This window comes from Thermobia domestica, chromosome 1, assembly GCF_964235325.1.
Source record: "Thermobia domestica chromosome 1, izTheDome1.hap1.1, whole genome shotgun sequence".
NCBI lineage: Eukaryota > Metazoa > Arthropoda > Insecta > Zygentoma > Lepismatidae > Thermobia > Thermobia domestica.
The window spans coordinates 449,826-469,732 of NC_137454.1; the positions used below are offsets into that span (position 1 = coordinate 449,826).

Below are 19,907 nucleotides of genomic sequence, written 5' to 3' on the forward strand. Positions count from 1 at the left end.
TTTTCAGTATGTTTTTTAGCCCTGTATACTAAAGTATACACGCTTATTATATTAATTTCGATCACAGTTACTCTACGTTTTTTATTTTGTCTTTCTGTTTCCAGTGCGCACAATTTAGCAGGATAATAAAATTTTAATATGTAGGTTGTGCTTTTATATTATCCTTTTATTGGACATATAATATGTTATTAGAAAGAAATGTGAAAGAATCTTGTTCCCCACAGCAATTCAATAATGATTATTCTGTGTTACTTCAGCGCCGCAGAGCAGTACTGTACGAAGCCATTGGATTACTTAAGATTCACTGAAGACTTTCCTACCTTGTAGTCCACAATGTTTTTTTTTTTTTTTTTTCCTCTCCTCTCGCATTTATTTGGATGCAGAGTTACGCAATGTTTTGTTGAAAGTGACTTGTTTCTTGCAACTACTAGGGAACTTTGAAAGGAAGATTTTAAGGAAAATATATGGAGGTGTGAAGGTAGACAAAAATACATACCGAATAAGATATAATAATGAACTCTACAATAAGTACGACGACGTAGACATAGTAACGCACATCAAACTTAGCCGTTTGCAATGGGTGGGACATATTGTCAGAATGGGGGAAGAAAGAGTAGTGAAGAAAATCTTCTTCGCTAACATCGAAGGAAAGAGAACGAGGGGAAGACCAAGAAGGAGATGGTGGGACACGGTCCTAGAGGACATGAAGGAAATGGGAATACGGAACTGGAAGGCGAGTGCGGCAGACCGAAAGAAGTGGAGGCAGATTCTGACGGAGGCGAAGGCTCGTCAAAGAGCTGTAGTGCCATGAAGAAGAAGACTTGTTTCTTCTTGTGTAGAAACTGTTTCAATCAACTGCATTAGACTTGTCATTTTCTTTCTAACAACATTGTGTATTGCAATTCAGGAAAGCTTTTTCTTGCTTGAGCTTTCTCAGGTTTATTTACGCTTTCTTTATGTATTGCAATAGAGGATATAAGTTAATGTTTTATCTACTGTAGTAAAACAAAACATTATATTTCATACATCTTTCAAAGAAAATGTTAAGAAACATTCCCATATGTCTGCTTTCTGTTTTCTTCTTGAAATTCTACATATACGTATTGTACCAACAAGCAGGTTTCAAAGACACAGAGCACAATAAAAGAAAATTATATAACTGGATTCAAAACCTCTTCCCCAAAAAAAAATAAATTCCGTAAACTGACAGCAAAATAAAAGACACTGAGGCCACATGTGATATTTCTCCTAAGAGGGGAAAGTAGGATGTGCAATGGTTAAGAACGCACATGACTAGTAAATTTAATGGCGTGTATACTTAAGTATACACCTGGCCTGTACTTACTTCGCCGCGTATATACACTATACACATGGCAGTCAACGTGTTAAAACAGTACCGGTTTTATTCCAAGAAAATATAGCAGTAAAACTACTGCATTTTGCCAGCTTCATACTATAGCAGAATAATATTCTGTACCACTCAGCAGGAAGTTTAACTCTTGGGCTACACATTGTGTACCTGTTAAGTAATAAGACAAGAAATCATTACGTTCTCTTCCATTCATGCGGATTCAAAATCCCTGCAACTCCACACATTTACATCTTTCGCATAGCTGTTGAATCGTATGGTGCGAGTCGGAAACTTATCTTCTTCAGTATCTCGAATTCACATTAGAATGTTATCCCTGGTCATTGCTGCATATCACAACTTTCGACCTGCTCCATTCTCACTTACGGATACAGTGTACATGGACGTCACGACCAGGTGCAACAGAAGGAAGAAAGAAAAATCTGGAAACACTAACTTATACACGAGGAATGATCAGAAAGTAAAGTTTACAAAGCCTGTAGTGAAACATGTATATATTATTTCATACACCCAACACATTGACATACATTAGACTTTTTTTCAACGTAGTCTCCATATCAGTTGAGGAACTTATCGCATCGTCGGATGAGTCCTGTCCTTTTGTGTTCAGTAACGTTGTCACGAAGTGTTTCACCTTCTGGTCTGAAGCGAAGCGACGGCTTCCTAAGTGCTCCTTCAAGTGCGGGAACAGGTGAAAGTCGCTTCGAGCGAGGTTCGTGCCGTAGGGAGAGTGGTCGATGATGTCCCAGCGAAACTGCTTCAACAGCATGGTCGTCTTCTGGGTTGTATGCGGGCGCGCGTTGTCGTGAAGGAAGATTATGCCCTCGGTGAAAAGTCCAAGCCGTAAACTTATACCAGCTGCCAGTGAATTTCAGCTGCGATTACATGTTTCGCCCAACAGAAATCGAATAACTGGGCGGACTTCTTCGCGAGTCCAAACGAGTCGCAATTTGTTTACCTACAACTAGCGCTGTAGGTGGCGGGTGGATGAAACTACAGTTGCCAACTTCAGAAATGTCGGTCTTGTAACCTTAGTTTCTGATCCTCCCTCGTATAAACACATACCATTCTTATACGAACCTTCCTTGCAAAAAGTATCAAAATAATAAGGAAAGAAGTACAAATTGTCAACAATTATATTTCTATCTCAAAATATACATGAGAAGCAGGTGTTTCTTTTACAAGAAAATACTTTCCATTGATTTAATACAAATAGCTTAACAATATAAGGTTTCCCCGATATTTTCGTATCATGAAAATTTAACTGGCCAATTATTAATAAAATACGTGATTGGAACCTGATTCGAGAACATAATTTTCCCTATCCTCTTCCAGATGGCGTCTCTGAAGCCAATTTGGCTACTCGCAAGAGAAAGGGCGTCGCTTGTTTCTCTTTTTTGTTCCGTTTGTTCTCATTATAATAGTGGCGCTGCATCATCCATATGACGGGCACTTTTAGCACTACCCTCTCCGTCGCTTTTCCAACCCTAGAATTGCATAAAATTACAATATACTTGATTAGTACAAGGAATCGCAAATATGCAATATCAATTTTTATAAGCTATGAAAAGTCCGAAAAATTACAATACTCCCTCCTTCATAACCTGTAGTACCACTTTAACTCCCCTAGAATTCCTATTAACATTAAAACTTAACACCATTAAAGGAACTTTTCTAAGTTATGTGAAAAACTAAGAACCTCCGATTTACACTTATACCATATCTTGATGAACTGAATACTTAGGTCCAATATTCATGTACATACTGTATATTAAGAAATGAACATTATGGCGTTTTCCTCATTCCTTCCTTCTCTTTCCAAGTTACATGCAGCAAGCATTAGATTAGTCAGTTCTGTATCAAACAAGGAAAGCGAGTGTTGTTTTACGTAGCTGCTACTTATGTGAAATGAAATGAAATCTTTTAAGTTTTACGTCCCACGATTATGCCGGCTAGGCTAAAGGACACGGCGATCATGAGAAATGATGGGATGAAGAAAGTGGGAGAACCCCGAGAAAAGCCAAGCACACGGTGTTTGTCCACCACTCAGTTCACTTGGCGCAAACTGGGATCGAACCAAAGACCCCATATACACCAGAGGTGAACGCTCTACTACTGCGCCACCGCGGTCCCTGCTAGTTAAGTGATTCTGTCGTTACTTTCATTAGTGAATGGTAATTGGCTAATGCAATCTGAGAGTATTACGTGGTATATTAGAAAGATAAGAATGCCGTCACTGCGTTCGCTTCTCTGTCAAACAGGATTGAGAAATATTTTCCCCTTCTAAATATTCTAGATACTGCAACGCACTGCGTAGTGTTTTTTCATGTATATTATATACGGGTACCTGTAACCAGGATCGCTGCGGGGTCCAACAAATTTCAGAAAAAGGAACTTTTGGGAGGAAATTTCATTATTTTACCCCAAAATGTCGTTTGTCTCGTACTCCATGCACACATGTGCAAGATACCATTTTTTTTTCTTCTTCTTCTTCTGAAGAGAATGACTTATGAGCCATGATATTCGGATGAACAGTACTGAAACAGTAATTATTTAGAGCCATTCTATTTTAAGGGTACCCCTTCTGGCGTTGTTAATTTGTGTTTTCTCACACTTCCCTCGAAAGAGAAGGGACAAGTAGCTGAGGCCCAGATCCTTCAATAGTTGGATTTGGACAGAGTTGCCACATTCAATTATTTTATAGGCTTCGAAGTGCACTGTCTTGTTAGCCATTCAACGAGTAAGTAGCCTACGATCTTCACTTGTCAAGATCTAACGACTGCACGACAAATTGGCAACACAGCCAGGGTCACTCACTTCTTTCCCCAAAGCAAAGGTAAGGTTACCTTGGTAAGAGGGTGGCGGGAGAGGGGCCGAAGTATGTTTCACACTTTTCCAAGGGCACACTTGAAAGACAAAAGCTCTAACTGAAAGTCAACATTTTCCTCAAAAAGTGCAAGAATTTAAAAGGATTTATCTCCAAATTATTAGTAGGTACGATACTTTATATTCTTAGTAATTGTTGATCAGTATACCCATGTATTAGCTTTAACAAAAAAAAACAAAATAGAATACTACAGTTACTTCACATATACATACATTATATGCAAGCGTAGTCTTGAAATGCATTTCTACTTTTATCAGCCACTAAGATCTTACTCAAGTTTTAGAGATTAGTCGACATACATATTTACTTACTGAAACTTCTATCCGTTTAAAATTCAAACGGGTACGAAGGTCACTACACTTTTATTCAATAGTGGGCATAGTTAATTCATCAGCCTCTAGCATTTAAGTTTTCATACATCCTGAAAATTTACGAATTAAGAAAGAATAGAAATATTCCACCACTCCTTTGGCTTTTAATACTATTGTACATGAAATATGATTGATATCATACCCGTGGTGGACAAATGGTAGCCTATGGGCCGAAATCGGGTTGTAAATATACTGAAAAGAAAAGTATTTGTTCTTTTTTTTCCCCTAACTTTACGTATGCCTATAACAGAAAAAAATGCAGCTGACCATAATAATATAAATTAATTTGGACTTTGCTTTTAACTGTAAGAATATTTTCTTTAACCATTTGGATACCAAACTCAGTCTGCAAGATAAATCCGTTGGTGCCGGGTTGATTTTTAGTAAAAATACAGATTCGGTAAAGACCTTGATACCACCTTAATCGCCGTAAACATAAGAAACAAAAATAGAACGAAGACTCATAAAATGTATAACTCAGAAGGGGGGGGGGGATAAAATGGTAATTGGCACCCAAGCATGATTCTTATTTTGTCATGGCCCGCCGTACATTGTAAAATGAAATCTTTCAGTGAACCGTCCCACATTTATGTCCTTTAGGCTAAGGGAGTACCTCAACAAAATCCACGGACCCTTTGCACGAGAGGTAAGCGTTCAACCTCCGCAGTGCATTGTAAATTGGTCATCACTCAATTAGCCAATCACAAGCTATTAAAGCAACATGCACTAATCATCCACGTGGTGGAATGTCTTTATTTTATGCCCATGTACTAGCAAATTAAGTTAATCGAGCAGGTGTATGCTAGTGGTTAGCGTTCTCGCTTCAGAATGAAGTGTCCCACATTAGAATCCGATGGTCGAGGTTTTCCTTTTCAGTAGAGCCAGGTGAATACTAGAATGGTTTATTAAATATAGGTTCAACTTCGGAACTTAGTCTAACGACGTTAAAAGTTTCTCCTTGTTTCTAGAATATATTCTGACTGAAAACAGACGTATTCTGGCATAATGGGCAACTACGTAATAATGTATGTAAAATAATGTAAGTTAAGCTAGTCTTGCCTTAGTTTGGTGTCTGCTGTTTATGTCTATATCGACTGAAGACCTAGAACGCCATATGAGGGTTTTGTGCTTAAAAATCTTGAGTAGCGCGGAAGGGAGGTCCCACTTCACCCTTTTGGATTAACTTAGGCATCATAAAGCATCCCTTCAATAAAATGCCCAAATAACTCGAAGTATAAATGAGAGCTTATTGTAAAGAAATTGGGAAATAAGTCGCAATTATAAGAATCCATATTCAAGGAAGTATTTAATTAAATTACTCTTGCGTCACATAGGTTGGTCTTCGCAACTGAAAGAAGTATTTCCAATAAAAATGAGAACTACTAATTTTTCATTTGAAATTATGTAAATAAACGATTCACTTTTGTTTCAGCTACATCCAAACGAAAAGATTCACAGTGCCACAGAGGAAGTAAGTACTTTTTTTTTTTCCTTTCTTTCTTCAGTTGCCTTCCAGTTAATCTATGAATTTCACCACAAAAGATTTAACAGTATAGGAAAATCTTGTTTTCTCAGATCTGCACATGCAAGTGTCAGTACGGTATTATACGATCTTTAACTAAGAACATTTAAAATTATTTTAAGAATTGACGCACAGACTTAAAATAATAGCATCTTCATGAAGCATCCATTACAAGTAAGAAAATTTCTTCAGAGTAGCACAAGATTACATATACGTGTTCATAAAAAATCTGCTGCGTAAGTTTTTTTTTACAGCAATAACACACTCAAAAGAGGATTTAAAAAGTACAAGAACTTTGAGAAGTACCATAGGTTGCCCGGATTTCTGAGAAAGGTATCAGGGAACACCAAAATTGTATGGTTAATAGTAGAGTACAGGCATAGTAAATAAAGAGAATGTTTTCAAATTATTTTATGTAGTTACAGTTCCTGCAACTTCTCACGGTCTTCATCTGACTTATTTGGAGAATGATTATTTGCGGAAACCGTGACACACGTTACTACTGAAATAAGCGTTAGAGAAACTTCTACTATTCGTCTCCATTTGTATGTGTGTCCGTCTGTTCTACAATAACTCTAATAAAACTTATCCGAGTTTAATTAAACTTAGTATATGCCTTCCTTCCACTTACAGAATAAAACTTGCTGTAATCCATCAAGTATAAGGGAGAGGGATAAAATACACCCCATGTAGCAAATATACATATATATGCGACACAATTTTCAACTATAAACTACGTAAAAACATTTTAAATCATAACAAAATCTAATGTATATTTTCTTTATGGCACTGAAAATATCCCCACAGCTTAAGATTAAAATCTACCAAGGATGAAAATGTCAATCACTCCTCCCCTACCCCCCGTTTATCCTCTCAATTTCAAAAAACGGATATCTTACACGATAAGTCGATTTCGGCGTAATATGTCATACATTTACCTTAAGGCTTCCCAATCATCATCTTTGCAGAGTTAAAATCAGTACTGGACTTACCCTCCTATTCCCCTTCAAAACTGATTTCCGATCGGGTTTTCTAAAATTTATTCGATTTTGACATAATACACGTTTTCTTTAGCTCATTCCTGTAATCCTCAATGCTTGGGATTAAAATTAGTCAAGAATGAACTGTGGATTTAACCCTCCTAAATGTGATATAGATTACTCTTTCTTCTTCTTTTCGATTAAAAAATATGAGCCAATATATCTTTCATTTCCACTACTTGGATGTTTCCAGGTCTTGTTAGAAACATTTCAGTATACTATGGTAAACCTGTAAAATATCCTGAAAAAGCAAAGTAGTCTTCAATATTCTAACAGAAAAAATGCATAGAAATTTGTGGGTTAAAATCGAAGAAACAGAGAAAAAATAAAACGAGAAGAGAGTTTTCTGGACGTTATTTCTTCCAAAATGCTTGTCGTAATTCACACTCATCTTTCTTTTTCGTTTAATTTTGTGTATATGTGTGTTGGTTCCATTCCCCCCACAGCCAACCCTCTTCCTCACTTAGTTCACTGTATTATGTATACGTAGATTTTTTTTTTTCATTCGTATTACATTTAGTACAGAAACACTTTTCAAGTAGAAGACCAATTAATTACAAATATCAAAGAGTAGCAAGTTTACTGTTGATGCTTACACATTTAGATATGCTACTGTCTTGATTAAATAAATACAAACTGCACATAAAATATATAAGTTAAAAGATAACGATTTATATACACTTACAGTACTGCTCAAAAGTTTTTGAACGCATCTGGTTTTCGGAGAGAACAGATACTATGCATGATTGAAACCTAAACATAAGTGTAGAAATGCGTAGAAAACCCTACAAGTCCGCTGGAACGTGACATGTTACGTTAGTGTTAAGGAAAGTAGACAGATGGCAGCTGAATCATTGAGTCTGGTTTGAACACTTCCCCGTAAGTTGCTGTGGAACGGGTGGTGTATCTGTATGACACCAGTTGGCGTTTTCAATAACGATGTACACACATAGCAGCAAATATTTGCACAGTGAAAGGCAAGTGAGTGTTGCAGAACCAAGTATATGGGTGCCAGTGTGTTGAGTGGAAAAGCAGTTGTGAGGAAGTTGAAATGTGCAAAGGAAAAGAACTATCAACAAAAAAGTGGGCAGCAGTAGTTAGTTTATACAGAGCAGGTCACAGCATGCATGAAATAGCCAAGCAAAAATATGTTGCCTTGCGACGTGTTCATTACACTCTGAAGCGGTATGTGTCTACTCAGAGTAATAAGGATCGGTATCGCACGAGAAAGACTAAGGTTACGTCAAAACGGGAGCATAAGTATTTTAGTGAAAGCGTCCATGCTGACAGCGGAACTGAATGCATGTAGGGATGAACCTATAAAGCGTGTCAACAGTAAAGAGGCGACTTCAGGATGCAAAGCTTAAAGGATCTATTGCGCAAAGAAGCCTATCCTACAGGCTGGCAATAAGAAGAAACTACTATAGTGGACTAAACACCATGTACAATCCGCGGCAAAAAACCTGCAACATGAGCATATAAGTTTATTGTGAAATAACGAAGTCTTTTGCTCCAAAATAAGTGTGCACGGGAGGAGGCCGAGGTTTATCCTGGCGTGATTCGTTCCACTTAAACGTTATGTTCATTTCCTGTGCTGTTAGGCGTAGCTTCACAATATAACTTATATCCTCATGTTGCAGGTTTTTTGCCGCGGATTGTACATTCGACTGTAGATCAGTGGAAAAAGTATTATTTACAGGGGAGTCGAAGTTCGAGGTATTTGTGACAAATCGCCGCAAGTTTGTGCGTCGTGTAAAAGACGAACGCATGGCATCTTAGTGCGTTACCGCGACTGTTAAACGAGGAGGAGATTCAGTGATAGTGTAGGGTTGTTTTGGAGGCAATTTTACAGGTGATCTTATAAGAATAGAGGAAACGGTATCATGACATTCTCCAACGTCACACAGAACCATGTGGTACATGTGTAATTGGCAAATATTTCATCTTGCAGTAGGATAATGATCCGAAACATTCGTCTGTTTTATGCAGAACGTATCTTGAACGTTCAGAGATATGGAAAGACCTGAAAACTATGATATAGCCTCCTCGAAGTCCAGATTGCAATTCCATAGAATTGCTATGGGATCAGTTAGATAGAATGGTCCGCCAAAAACCCTTGAGAAATGTGAATTCTTTGTGGAACAATTTGCAGCAGGAATGGCAGGCGATTTTCTAAAAAAAAAAAAAAAAAAAAAAATCGTGTACTTGATAGAAAGATTGCCTCGGGTGTCCTAAACAGTGATCAAAGCACTGGGCGATTACTTTGAAGAAATAAAACTCTAGTATGTATTGTTTCGTTCTGATGCAATAAATTTTTGTGAATATCAATCTTAAGTTTGTAATGCTATTTTTCTCCTATTATCTTGGAAATGAGGTGTGTTCAAACACTTTCGAGCAGTAGAGTATACTATAAATACATTTTCCCCTCGAACTAATTAATCTTTTAACGGTTAGCTATTTAGCCCTAACACCATCTACACCCAAATGATGGGACCGCTATCTGGAAGAGTCTCAAAATGGAATTTTTACATTTCTGCAGTATTGCACAATAATTTCCAGTATTTCAATTAACAGCAGACACCTTGTGAAATCAACTAAGAACGAGAATGATCCCCCCCCCCTTAGGTTAAAAATATATATTCTTTGCTAATTTTCGTAAATATTCAACTTTAACACAATATGATGTATGTGTTTATGGAGGTTTTTACATAATTTCCATTGTTGCAGTTGAAGTTAATAAAATTGTTTAACTTGTTCGAAGATTTAAATAAAAATTCTACGAAAGCTTTCGAAAAAATACAATTTTGTCGAATATGATTTTCTTTTTAATCAGAATTTGCAATAGCCTCAATTGTTTGCAGCTGAAATGAGAGGGAACACGTTCTCCCCAATTCTATCCACTTCAGTCCATAGGTACACACATGTGCACCTTCTTTTTTTTTTTTTTTCTATTCTGAGGCCTGCATCGTAGTAGAAACTGCTTTGCAACGTTTGTTTACCTCTCACTTGTGTTTATTACTAATTCTGTTCATTAGATGACACCAACAATCATCATAGCTATTTCAAGCGTTAGTTAAAAAAAAAAAAAAAAAAAATCTGGACAGCTTAGTACCAGGATTTTAGATGCTATGTAATATATTTTGCTGAATATTTATTAAACACACTAAGATTTTTATAGGATTGTGAAAATAAAACGAAATTTTAAAGTTCCACAAACCACGGTTATGCCAGCTAGGCTAAAGAAGACGGTGGTGATGGGAAATGAAAGAAATAGTGGGATGAAGAAGTGGGGGGAACCTCGAGAGAATCGACGCACACGGTGTTTGTCCACCACAAAGCTCACTTGGCGCAAGCTGGGATTGAACCAAGGACCCCATGCACCAGAGGTGAACGCTCTACCACTGAGCCACCGCGGCCCACATTATAGTACATTGTATGTGTTACTTATTCCTACTGTATGAAGTTCAAATCAGTGAGAGGGAGCATTGCTCACTTCAACAACGCACCTGCATCACCTGTTAATATATAGTTATTGATTTGTGTGCGTTCCTTATCTGTTATATAAAGTCGGGTCCAAAGTTAGATGATGTATTTACAGCACAAAATCCTGAAATACCGAAGAGGAAGGATATATTTCGTAGAAAGAATTCACCGAACAATAAGACTCCTACGGCAATTTGTGTTTTTATACATGATATTTCTCTTACAGACAGTAAATTCGATAAAGTCAATATTCGCTTTACCGAATGATCTTCGAAACTTATCCTGATAGAAATAATAAAATTACTAGAGCCCTGACAGATAGTAAGCGAGAGGAACACGAAGTTCCATTACGTTTAACCAACCCCGAGCTGAATATTTGTCAAGCATGGTTGTCATGTCTAGACCATCTGAGATTGTAGTGGACATCGCGTTCGGGAGGATTCTCCCTTTTCCTCCCACATTCTCTTTATATCAATTTGTTCCAAACTCTTTCACTTTCATTATCTGTCTTCTTTAGCCTAAAGAGCATAGCGATGAGATGCTAACTCCAGTTTTTCTTTGCTATTTATAGTAAGTATATTGAATGATGGTTATTTGTTTTATTGTATAATCCAGCGTTTCCCAACCGGTGTGCCGTGAATGGGCCGCTGGTGTGCCGCGAGAAAATCGAAACAAATTATTAATTCTATAGGAATCAAATTGCAAGACAAAGGAAAAGTGTATATTTGTATTTCACATTACTATGAACCTCTACTATGAATCTAATACTTTAAATTACATACCGTGTTACTTTTCTGTACATGTTTAATGTTGAAAAAAGTATTTGTTATCATTGTTACTACTATTATTGCTTCTTTATTGCTGCAGACTATTTCGTAACTTGAAATTTTAAAATATCATTCAATCATTTCGATAAAGCAAATATGCATACAAATTACCTACATTTGTGTTTTAAAACTAAAAGAGATTTGTTTGTTCGTTAGTTAGTTTTCGAAAAAGAAAGCTTAGTTTTAAAAACCTCAGTCCAATATTTCACTGGAATTGTTTTCTATTTTTGAATTAGAATGAAAAATAAGCATAATGATTTACCACGGGGAAAAAACAGTGATCGAGCTTTCTTCTCTGTGAGGAGATCAGTAATCACAGAAAAAAAATACCACGGTATTTTATATTTACAAATAATAATATCTATGAGTGTGCCGCGAGAATTCAAGATACACCCGTAGTGTGCCGCAAGTTGAAAAAGGTTGGGAAACGCTGGTATAATCCTTAGTAGCATCAGTTGAATAAAATCTACATAGTTTCTGGAAGAAACAAAAAAGGAAGAAATTTGGTAAAAATTCACTTTCAAACAGTCACTTCCGTGAGCCTGTCAACGGATTAACAAAATATTTTACAGAAATGAAACCTAAAAGAGGAATACAAGACTGTGCTACATACAACAACGTATGAATCAAACATGCTTATTTCCGCTAGTACTTCCAGAATCATTCGTTTCCAAAGAAATGTGCTGCATCTGAAACTTAAGTATTCTTTTGAGTTTGACGCGTAGCCTATCACAATTAAAGAAAAATATATTTTGTTCATATATCCGAAAGAAAAAAAAATGTAAACAATACATGAATCAAAGATCAGGAAATTTTCTTGACTTACAGACGTATAGTTTGTAACAAAATGTGACATCGACACCATTCAAAGACGGATGGAAGGCACCGTCAAATCAACATATCTGCGTAACAATGGTTCAAGGCTGAAACTCATTTCATATCGTCGCTCAAAAAAGTTTCCACTTACCTTCATATGGTTTTCAATAAAATATTTCAATTTTTACTCGCATCCTCTCTTTTCACCCTCCAAAACAATGAAATGAAATCTTTGAGTTTTACGTCTCACGATTATGCCAGTTAGGCTAAAGGAGACGGTGATTATGAGAATGAATGAAATGGCGGAATGAAGAAAGGGAAGGAAACGGAGAACCCCGAGAAAACCCACGCACACGGTGTTTGTCCACCACAAAGTTCACTTGGCAGGAGCAGGGTTTGAACCCGGGACCCCATGCACCCGAGGTGAACGCTCTACCACTGAGCCACCGCGGTCATATTTTATGTCATAATAACAATATGGTCATATTTTATGTCCCCTGTGTGGAACTCAGGGACAACATGGGTAGGGGAGCAGAGTTGTCTTCAACATTGGGAGGCGGTCAGATTTGAGGCTTATTCCAGGAGGTATCAATTTCATCTCATTTTCCTTTGTGACAGTTGGACACAAATCATTACATTTCTTCCTAAAAGACACTATTCCAATCGGATTATTGAGGGGGACAGTTCCAAGATTGTAAGAGATATGTCCCCATCATCCCCCCGGGATTTTCGCCAGTGGATATCAGCTATTTAAAAAAAAAAAAAAAAAAAGCGCGCCATTTTGTAATTTTACGTCGGTATGCTGCCAAAATCTAAATAGAAAATTTACATTGTCTCTGGTTTGTATCCTGAAAATTTAAAAGACCGAAAGTTGAACACTGTGTGGTAAAGGCAGACAAACGAACAAATGTAGATCGAGTCATACTAGGAGCCTCAGTGACGTTCGCCAAATATGAATACCAAATAGCTATATTAATTTAAAACGAAGACATAATTCATCAAAAAGTCTTAAATATTTTTCAACGTAAAATAAATGGTCTTATTGTTGAAGTTCACTTTCGATGCTTTGTGCATTCCATTACGGGAATTACCCGAGCACTTGTTGCAAGACCGTTCTTTTCCGAAAATTAATTTAAAACATTTAACAAAGATAGGCCTATAATTCATATTTTATAAAGTAAATGTTTCAAAATATCTAAAATGAAATGAAATATCCTCCAGCGTTAAATAAATAGTTTTATTGTTGAAGTATTCACTTTCGATGCTTTGTGGGTTCAATTGCGGGAATTTCGCGAACACTTTTTCCACGACGGGTTTTCCCTCAAAATGCAGCTTGCTTTACTGTACATCGAAACTTCCATTAATACTGAAGTTTGAATGCAGCACTTAAAATAGTAAGCGTTACGTAGTCTTCGGAGCTCCGAGCATTAAGCTTCTTAATTTTGACAAGAATGTTTACGTTATTGCTAGTGTTGATTCTACAGAATGCTTATTTGAAAGCTAGCAACAAATGACTGAACTTAACTGTTGTTGGAAAACCAAATTTTACTGAATACTTTTGTTACCATCAAAGGTAAGAAACAACACTAATAGTTTTACTAATGTATTTACATATTTACTGTTAGTACCGGCACCTATGACCTTAAACCCGTCAACGTATGAGGGATAACGTCCCTCGGCGGTGCCGAGTCAGGAAACATACTATTCATGGAAAGTATTTTCTAAAATATACAATCGCTTACTTTACTTCAAATAAGCTATAAGCATAATCCACACATTAATTTGTTCTACAATTATCTCAAGCTAAGGTGAGGGTTTTATTTATTTATTCATTCATTCAGTGCATTTAGAGCTTTATAAGGTCTTATGTTGAATATTGTTGTCTATCTTAACATGAAAGCATATAATTCGCCCAAAGAAAGTTTAAAATCTGATAAAAATAACTTTCAATGTAATCACCTTAGTTGTACCAATAATACACTAACAAAAAAGTCAAAAACCGAGGTGGGTTTTTTCAGATGGGTCCAACCCGAAAAAACCCGGTGGTTTTTTTAGGGCTGGGCCCACTTGGGCAGACCCTGAATATATATGTATATACAGGAGAAATGAGTTGAAGTAAGGGAAGCGTAATTTATTTGGCTCACATTTATGAACAGAAGTACATGGTTAAATGTAAGTGGCTGCTCCAGTTGGTATTTTTACGCAGAGACGAGAAATTATTCTCTATTCATTTTAACAAAATCGGTCTAAACTTCCCTAATCCTAAGCCAATCCATCTCTACCCTATTCTACTGTTATTATACCCTTTCAAAGCGGTTCTACTAATCGATGTGCACACGTGTATTGTAAAATTTACCCGAAATCCTGTAGAGACTATATGTACTTATTAGAAAATGAAATGAAATGAAATCTTTGAGTTTTACGTCCCACGGTTATGCCGGTTAGGCTAAAGGAGACGGTGATTATGAGAAATGAATGAAATGGTGGAATGAAGAAAGTGGGAGGAAACGGGAGAACCCCGAGAAAACCCACGCATACGGTGTTTGTCCACCACAAATGTAATTATTAGAAGCGCTCGTAAGGGAATATGAATACAATGATGCAAGTCGTTACTCCTAACCTAATTTTAACAGAAATTAGTAAAACTAACATCTTTTCGAAAAAAATGCCTGGCCTCCCTTTAATTAAACATTGGTTCTTTTCCTTTACTTGAGCAGATGCTGAAGAAAAAAAAAATTTAGAGGTAAAATACGATGAGAAACATTTTTTCTTGAAGGAATGAGAGTGTGAATAAATGTAATTATTGTCAGTGCACAGTAGATTAAAATGAATTTTGAATAATAGTGAAAATATTGTATGTGTGTGTTCTTCCACTGCCCTCATTTATACGTATACCATCCGTCGTTGAGGCGCCTGCTCTGTACGGACGCACGCTCTTGCTACCGCTAAGGCCCCCTTGCTGCACTCCTGCCCTGACTCGCTTAGATAACATTAGTACCTTTTAATGGCCACATAGTACAAGTGAGTTCGTATTTTATACACTGTACTTTTTATAGCATATACCCAAATTGTATTTACTGAACCCGCCGGAAAGTCAATCTGCAAGCAGTAATGGAGCTCTTTATTTAGCGTATGCCTACTAAAAGAAATAGAAAGCTCTAACCTAACCTGAAAATGTACGAAATATGTCGAAGTTTGGTAGAACATCTGCTCGAGTAATGCTTTCTTTGGTCTAGTGAGTAGCATGTATGCTTTTATTGCATGTGGTCCTGGGTTCGATCCATTGTGGGAGATTTGATTTTTCTGTTTAGCGTCTCATATAGTCTCGATATGAGACGTGGACTTAATGATTAACGTGAAGTCCGAACTACATGAGCTCCTGCCTGGAATCGAACCCGGGTCTCCCGCGTACGAGAATCGCTTAGCCACGGAGAAGTTTCCCAGTGGGAGAGTACAAAAAATAAATCTCATAATCATTTACTCTCATTGATCATATTGTCCTTTAGCCTAAAAGGACATAATAGTGGAATTATTTTAAAAATTAATAGTTTCATTTAATTTTCATATTAACTTTTCACTTTGTCTGGAAGCGTAGCATTAAACCATGGCGATGATCTTGTCCTTCAGTTATAGCTCAATTAACTGAGATGTTGGTGCTTTATCTTCGCTAATTTTCTTTATCAGATGCCCACCTACGACCTAATCTAAGTGCAATGTTCACTACAAAAATGGATATAATTCCGGATACTCGGGATTAACAGGAAAATGTTGGTTAAGAAAGTACGATGATGGAAACCCCTTTCCAGCAATTATTTTCAACTTCTCACAATTTAATGTTAAAAAAAGCAAATAATGCAGAGAAAGAGCTCTTACTTACACATGCTGTTTATCAAGTGACCATTTCTTACATGCAATTCTACATTTAATTTTATAACAATACATATACGCAAAGAAAACACTCACGTTTTTCATTAGAAACTCCTCAACGCAAGGTCATGCCATTAACTGATAAATCGAGGAATTTGTCAAAATTATCTCAATAAGAAGTTGTTTAATAATTTATACGGATATTGCCAAGTTTACCCTCAAATGTGTGATAAATATACAACTATCTTCATAAACAATGAAGCGAGATATTTTTGCACAACACTGCTAGTTCATTTATTTCTTTGTCTTTCATGAGTTTCCTAGTAATGTCTTTCATGGGTTCACTACGCTAGAATCACAAAAGGATATAATTCTGAGGACAGTACATCAAGCGTCATGAAACTTTCAATCTATGTACACCAACTCTCCACTCTAGCGACTGTTAAAGCTACCAAAATGTTTACACTACAGCAGCTAGCAGAGTTTATAACTAAATCGTCTAAATTTCAGTACTAAATACATCTTTTAAAATGATAGACTGGCCACTAGAATTGGTATTTTTCACCGTTTCTCCTCTTCTTGCCTTTGTAATTCTGCATCCAACCTCTCCTTTGCTCGAACGACCTTGGACTGCAAATAAAATGACCCTCCTTTCGCTTTGTCATTTACACTAAACAAATACTCATAGCTCTTTTTCACTTTTTCTGGGTCTATTTCATCTAAGTTAAGAATCTGCTTCGCTTCTTCTAATGTCATGCCTGCTTTTGCATTCGCAGCGGCACGACTTGCACCAGCCTGTCCTCCGCCAGCACGTCGAGCTGCATGTTGGCTTGCTTCAATTTCCTGCCGTAAAGCTCTTGCAAAGGCGCGTCCTACAACTTGTGTTCCTAAAATCACTATTTGTATTAAATACTTAGCCATCACTGGATAGGAAACTTTCAATGTTACCGCCACTATATACAAAACACGAATCTAACATTTCTACATCATCTTCGGGTCGGCGCCATGATAAACAAAACACTGTCGCAATGTCAGCTGTGTCACAGTAGTGCCAAAACCATTCATTCGATTTTGGTTGCTGATTATCCCAATATGTTAGTGGAATTAAAAGAAGAGTCATTCAGCACTAGTTTGCGCAAATTTTGCGGACAATAAACTGGCACAAAAGCTGTATCAGGGGCGGCTTTAGAATTTTAATTTTGGGTAGGTCACTCCATTGCTTATGGATACACATACACATTTGATTCATTAATGTCAATAGGAAATTACTTTAAAGTGCCGGTAGTGATTGGTGCTATTTGTTAAGTAATTATCTATTATTAATATAAATAGTACAAATATATTTACTCTTTATCGTATCTTTTAGCGTTTTATATATGTTTCAAAATTTTTTGGGTAGGCTCGTGCATACCCGCTAAAGCTGTCACTGAACTGTACAAACTAAAGTGCTTATTGTGCGGTGCGTTGACGTATGTTTTAGTTTGCGATAATCTGTATAGTACTTACAATTCTTTATTCCAGCTTTTGTGTAGCGCTGCATTGTGCTTCACTATGCAAAAGTTAGGGAAGACTGGTCGGTGCTTTTATTTTATTTTATTTATTATTTTATTATTATTTTTTTTTTGCATCGCATCGCAATGCAAAAAATTGCAATAAACAAATATAACTGCAGATTACTTCAAATTAAAATGTATATTTCACGTTGCAATCTAGTTCATGACATTGGATATGACAAACTACACTGATTATAATATACAGGATGTAACAAAGAGGTACGGCAAAATTTCACCGGTGGGTTCCTTCTGGATAGACAAGCAAAAAAGTTCATCTGACCGTATGTCAGGAAATGCATCGTTACAGAGTTACGGCCATTGAGGCGTCTAATGCTGTGAAATAGTCACATTCTGGTCGCCCCTTAATGTGACTTAATTTAAACCTCAATAGCTCACCCCCTAATTAAGAGAAAGATAATTTTGATATCAATGTGTTCCTGAAGGATGAACCTTTCGACTGATATGTATTTCATGTATGTGGGGGTACCACGGCGGTAACTCTGTAACGTCCGCTGAGCTAGGATATAAGATCAACACTTGGTAGCACTGTACTGATGTAACTACTGTCAGACAGTTCATAGGTTTATAAAATTATTTTCGTGACCGATTACAGCAGAACATCTTGAGTTATTTGCTACTTGGCAAACATGTCAAATATACTACCTAAAGCTTTGCTCGTTGCAAATAATAAACTCCAAAAGTAAAATTCTCACTGACAATTTACTTCTGATATACTTGAAAGGTGATGTCTTTGGTGTTATAGATGGTCTTGCTGCGTAAGGCACCAAATATATATAAACTCTTTTTTTTTCGTTGTATTTCGAATATCTATGCTTTTACGTCACCTCTGCACCACGAGGAAATCACCTGTGTCCTACATATAAGTCATCTGTGTATTGCGTGTAAATCACCTTCGTGCTATGTGTAAATCATCTCTGTCCTACATGTAAATCAACTGGGTACTGCATGTAAATCACTTGTGTGCTACGTGTAAGTCACCTCTGTCCTACATGTAAATCGCCTGTGCACTACATGTAAATCGAATACGTGCTATGTGTAAATCAACTGTACGGTAGGTGTAAATCATTTGTGCAGGACGTGTGCATTGCACATGTACTGCGTACGTGAAGATGTTGAATAGGATCTGTGACCAGTGGCGAAGGGTCGTAAGAGGCCCTGAGGCCCGGCCTACCCATTTAGAAATTGTAATTTATAATTAATTCACTTTCCTTGCACAGAATGTATGATAGGTTTCTAAGTTGAAAAAAAAAAAAAACATTGTTTGTTAAAAAATCATGGTTAGCACCACTGCTGGGAGGCTCACCGAGCAGTGTCTCAGGCGGCAGTAGAACTACCGCCAAGCTACTCAGAAAATCCCGCGAGAGAACGTGTTGGTAATAACCTGCGAAAGAGACCGGCCTCAGCGCTTATCGATTTTTGTTTCTACATAAAGCATTTCTCTCGAGACCTTCGATTTCGATTCGATATGTCAAACAAGTAAAGTGCAAAGGAACGTAGGGCCCCATTCCGTACTAACTTTGCTTAATTTTGCGGACTCTTACGCAACGCAAAAACTGGAACAAGCAATTCTAAAAGTGCTACGCCTATTATCGCAAACTAATGCTCTTTCATTCCGTTACGTTGGCGCAAACCTGTACGAAATCAGACTCGTTGAGTTCATTAGAATTGAGTGAGACTGTGGGCCTTATGCAGAATCGTTCTGACGCAAGATTAGTGCCATACTGAAGAGTTCGACTAACATGTTTCCTACAGTAGTCAGGCCTTTAGTATGAAGCTAAACACACGTCAAAACGACTCTGCATAAGGCCCTGTATGTTTTTGAGATATTCTGATTGACATTTATTTTCTTACATTTGCAAAAGTGAATGAGAGAAAATGTCAGTAAGTGGAGAATACCATATGAACATAATATAATTCCTATTAAAGAATCTTCTATGTCAGTGGTCTTTTGAAAATTAATGTGTTATTAAGGAACGAAGACCAACGCCTGTGATGAAAATAGAACAAACAGAGGGCAAGAGAGTTCTGCATGAATTGGTGCAAAAAATTATTTGGAGTTGTTGGCATATAAAAAGCAGCGTATGAAAAAAATATTTAAGTATGATTCTCCTTTCAAAGGGAAATTAAGTGACACACAAAATGACTTTATTG

General features: G+C 36.9%; 1 protein-coding gene across 1 annotated transcript; it reads right to left on the reverse strand.

The window, feature by feature from the left end:
- Positions 1 to 2,487: 2,487 nt before the first annotated feature.
- On the reverse strand, positions 2,488 to 17,221 carry LOC145682993 (mitochondrial import inner membrane translocase subunit tim16-like). The gene is made up of 2 exons (XM_081754349.1): positions 16,766 to 17,221; positions 2,488 to 2,856 (listed from the first exon to the last, which is right to left on the reverse strand). The coding sequence occupies exons 1-2, from the start codon at positions 17,101 to 17,103 to the stop codon at positions 2,691 to 2,693; spliced, it is 504 nt and encodes a 167-aa protein (XP_081610475.1). The 5' UTR covers positions 17,104 to 17,221; the 3' UTR covers positions 2,488 to 2,690.
- Between the last annotated feature and the right edge of the window lie 2,686 nt (positions 17,222 to 19,907).

Coding starts and splice junctions, on each gene's coding strand:
- LOC145682993 (XM_081754349.1), bottom strand. CDS start 17,103: ATGGCTAAGTATTTAATACAAATAGTGATTTTAGGAACACAAGTTGTA. Junction 2,857..16,765: donor TTGGATGCAGAATTACAAAG/GCAAGAAGAGGA, acceptor ATGCAATTCTAG/GGTTGGAAAAGCGACGGAGA.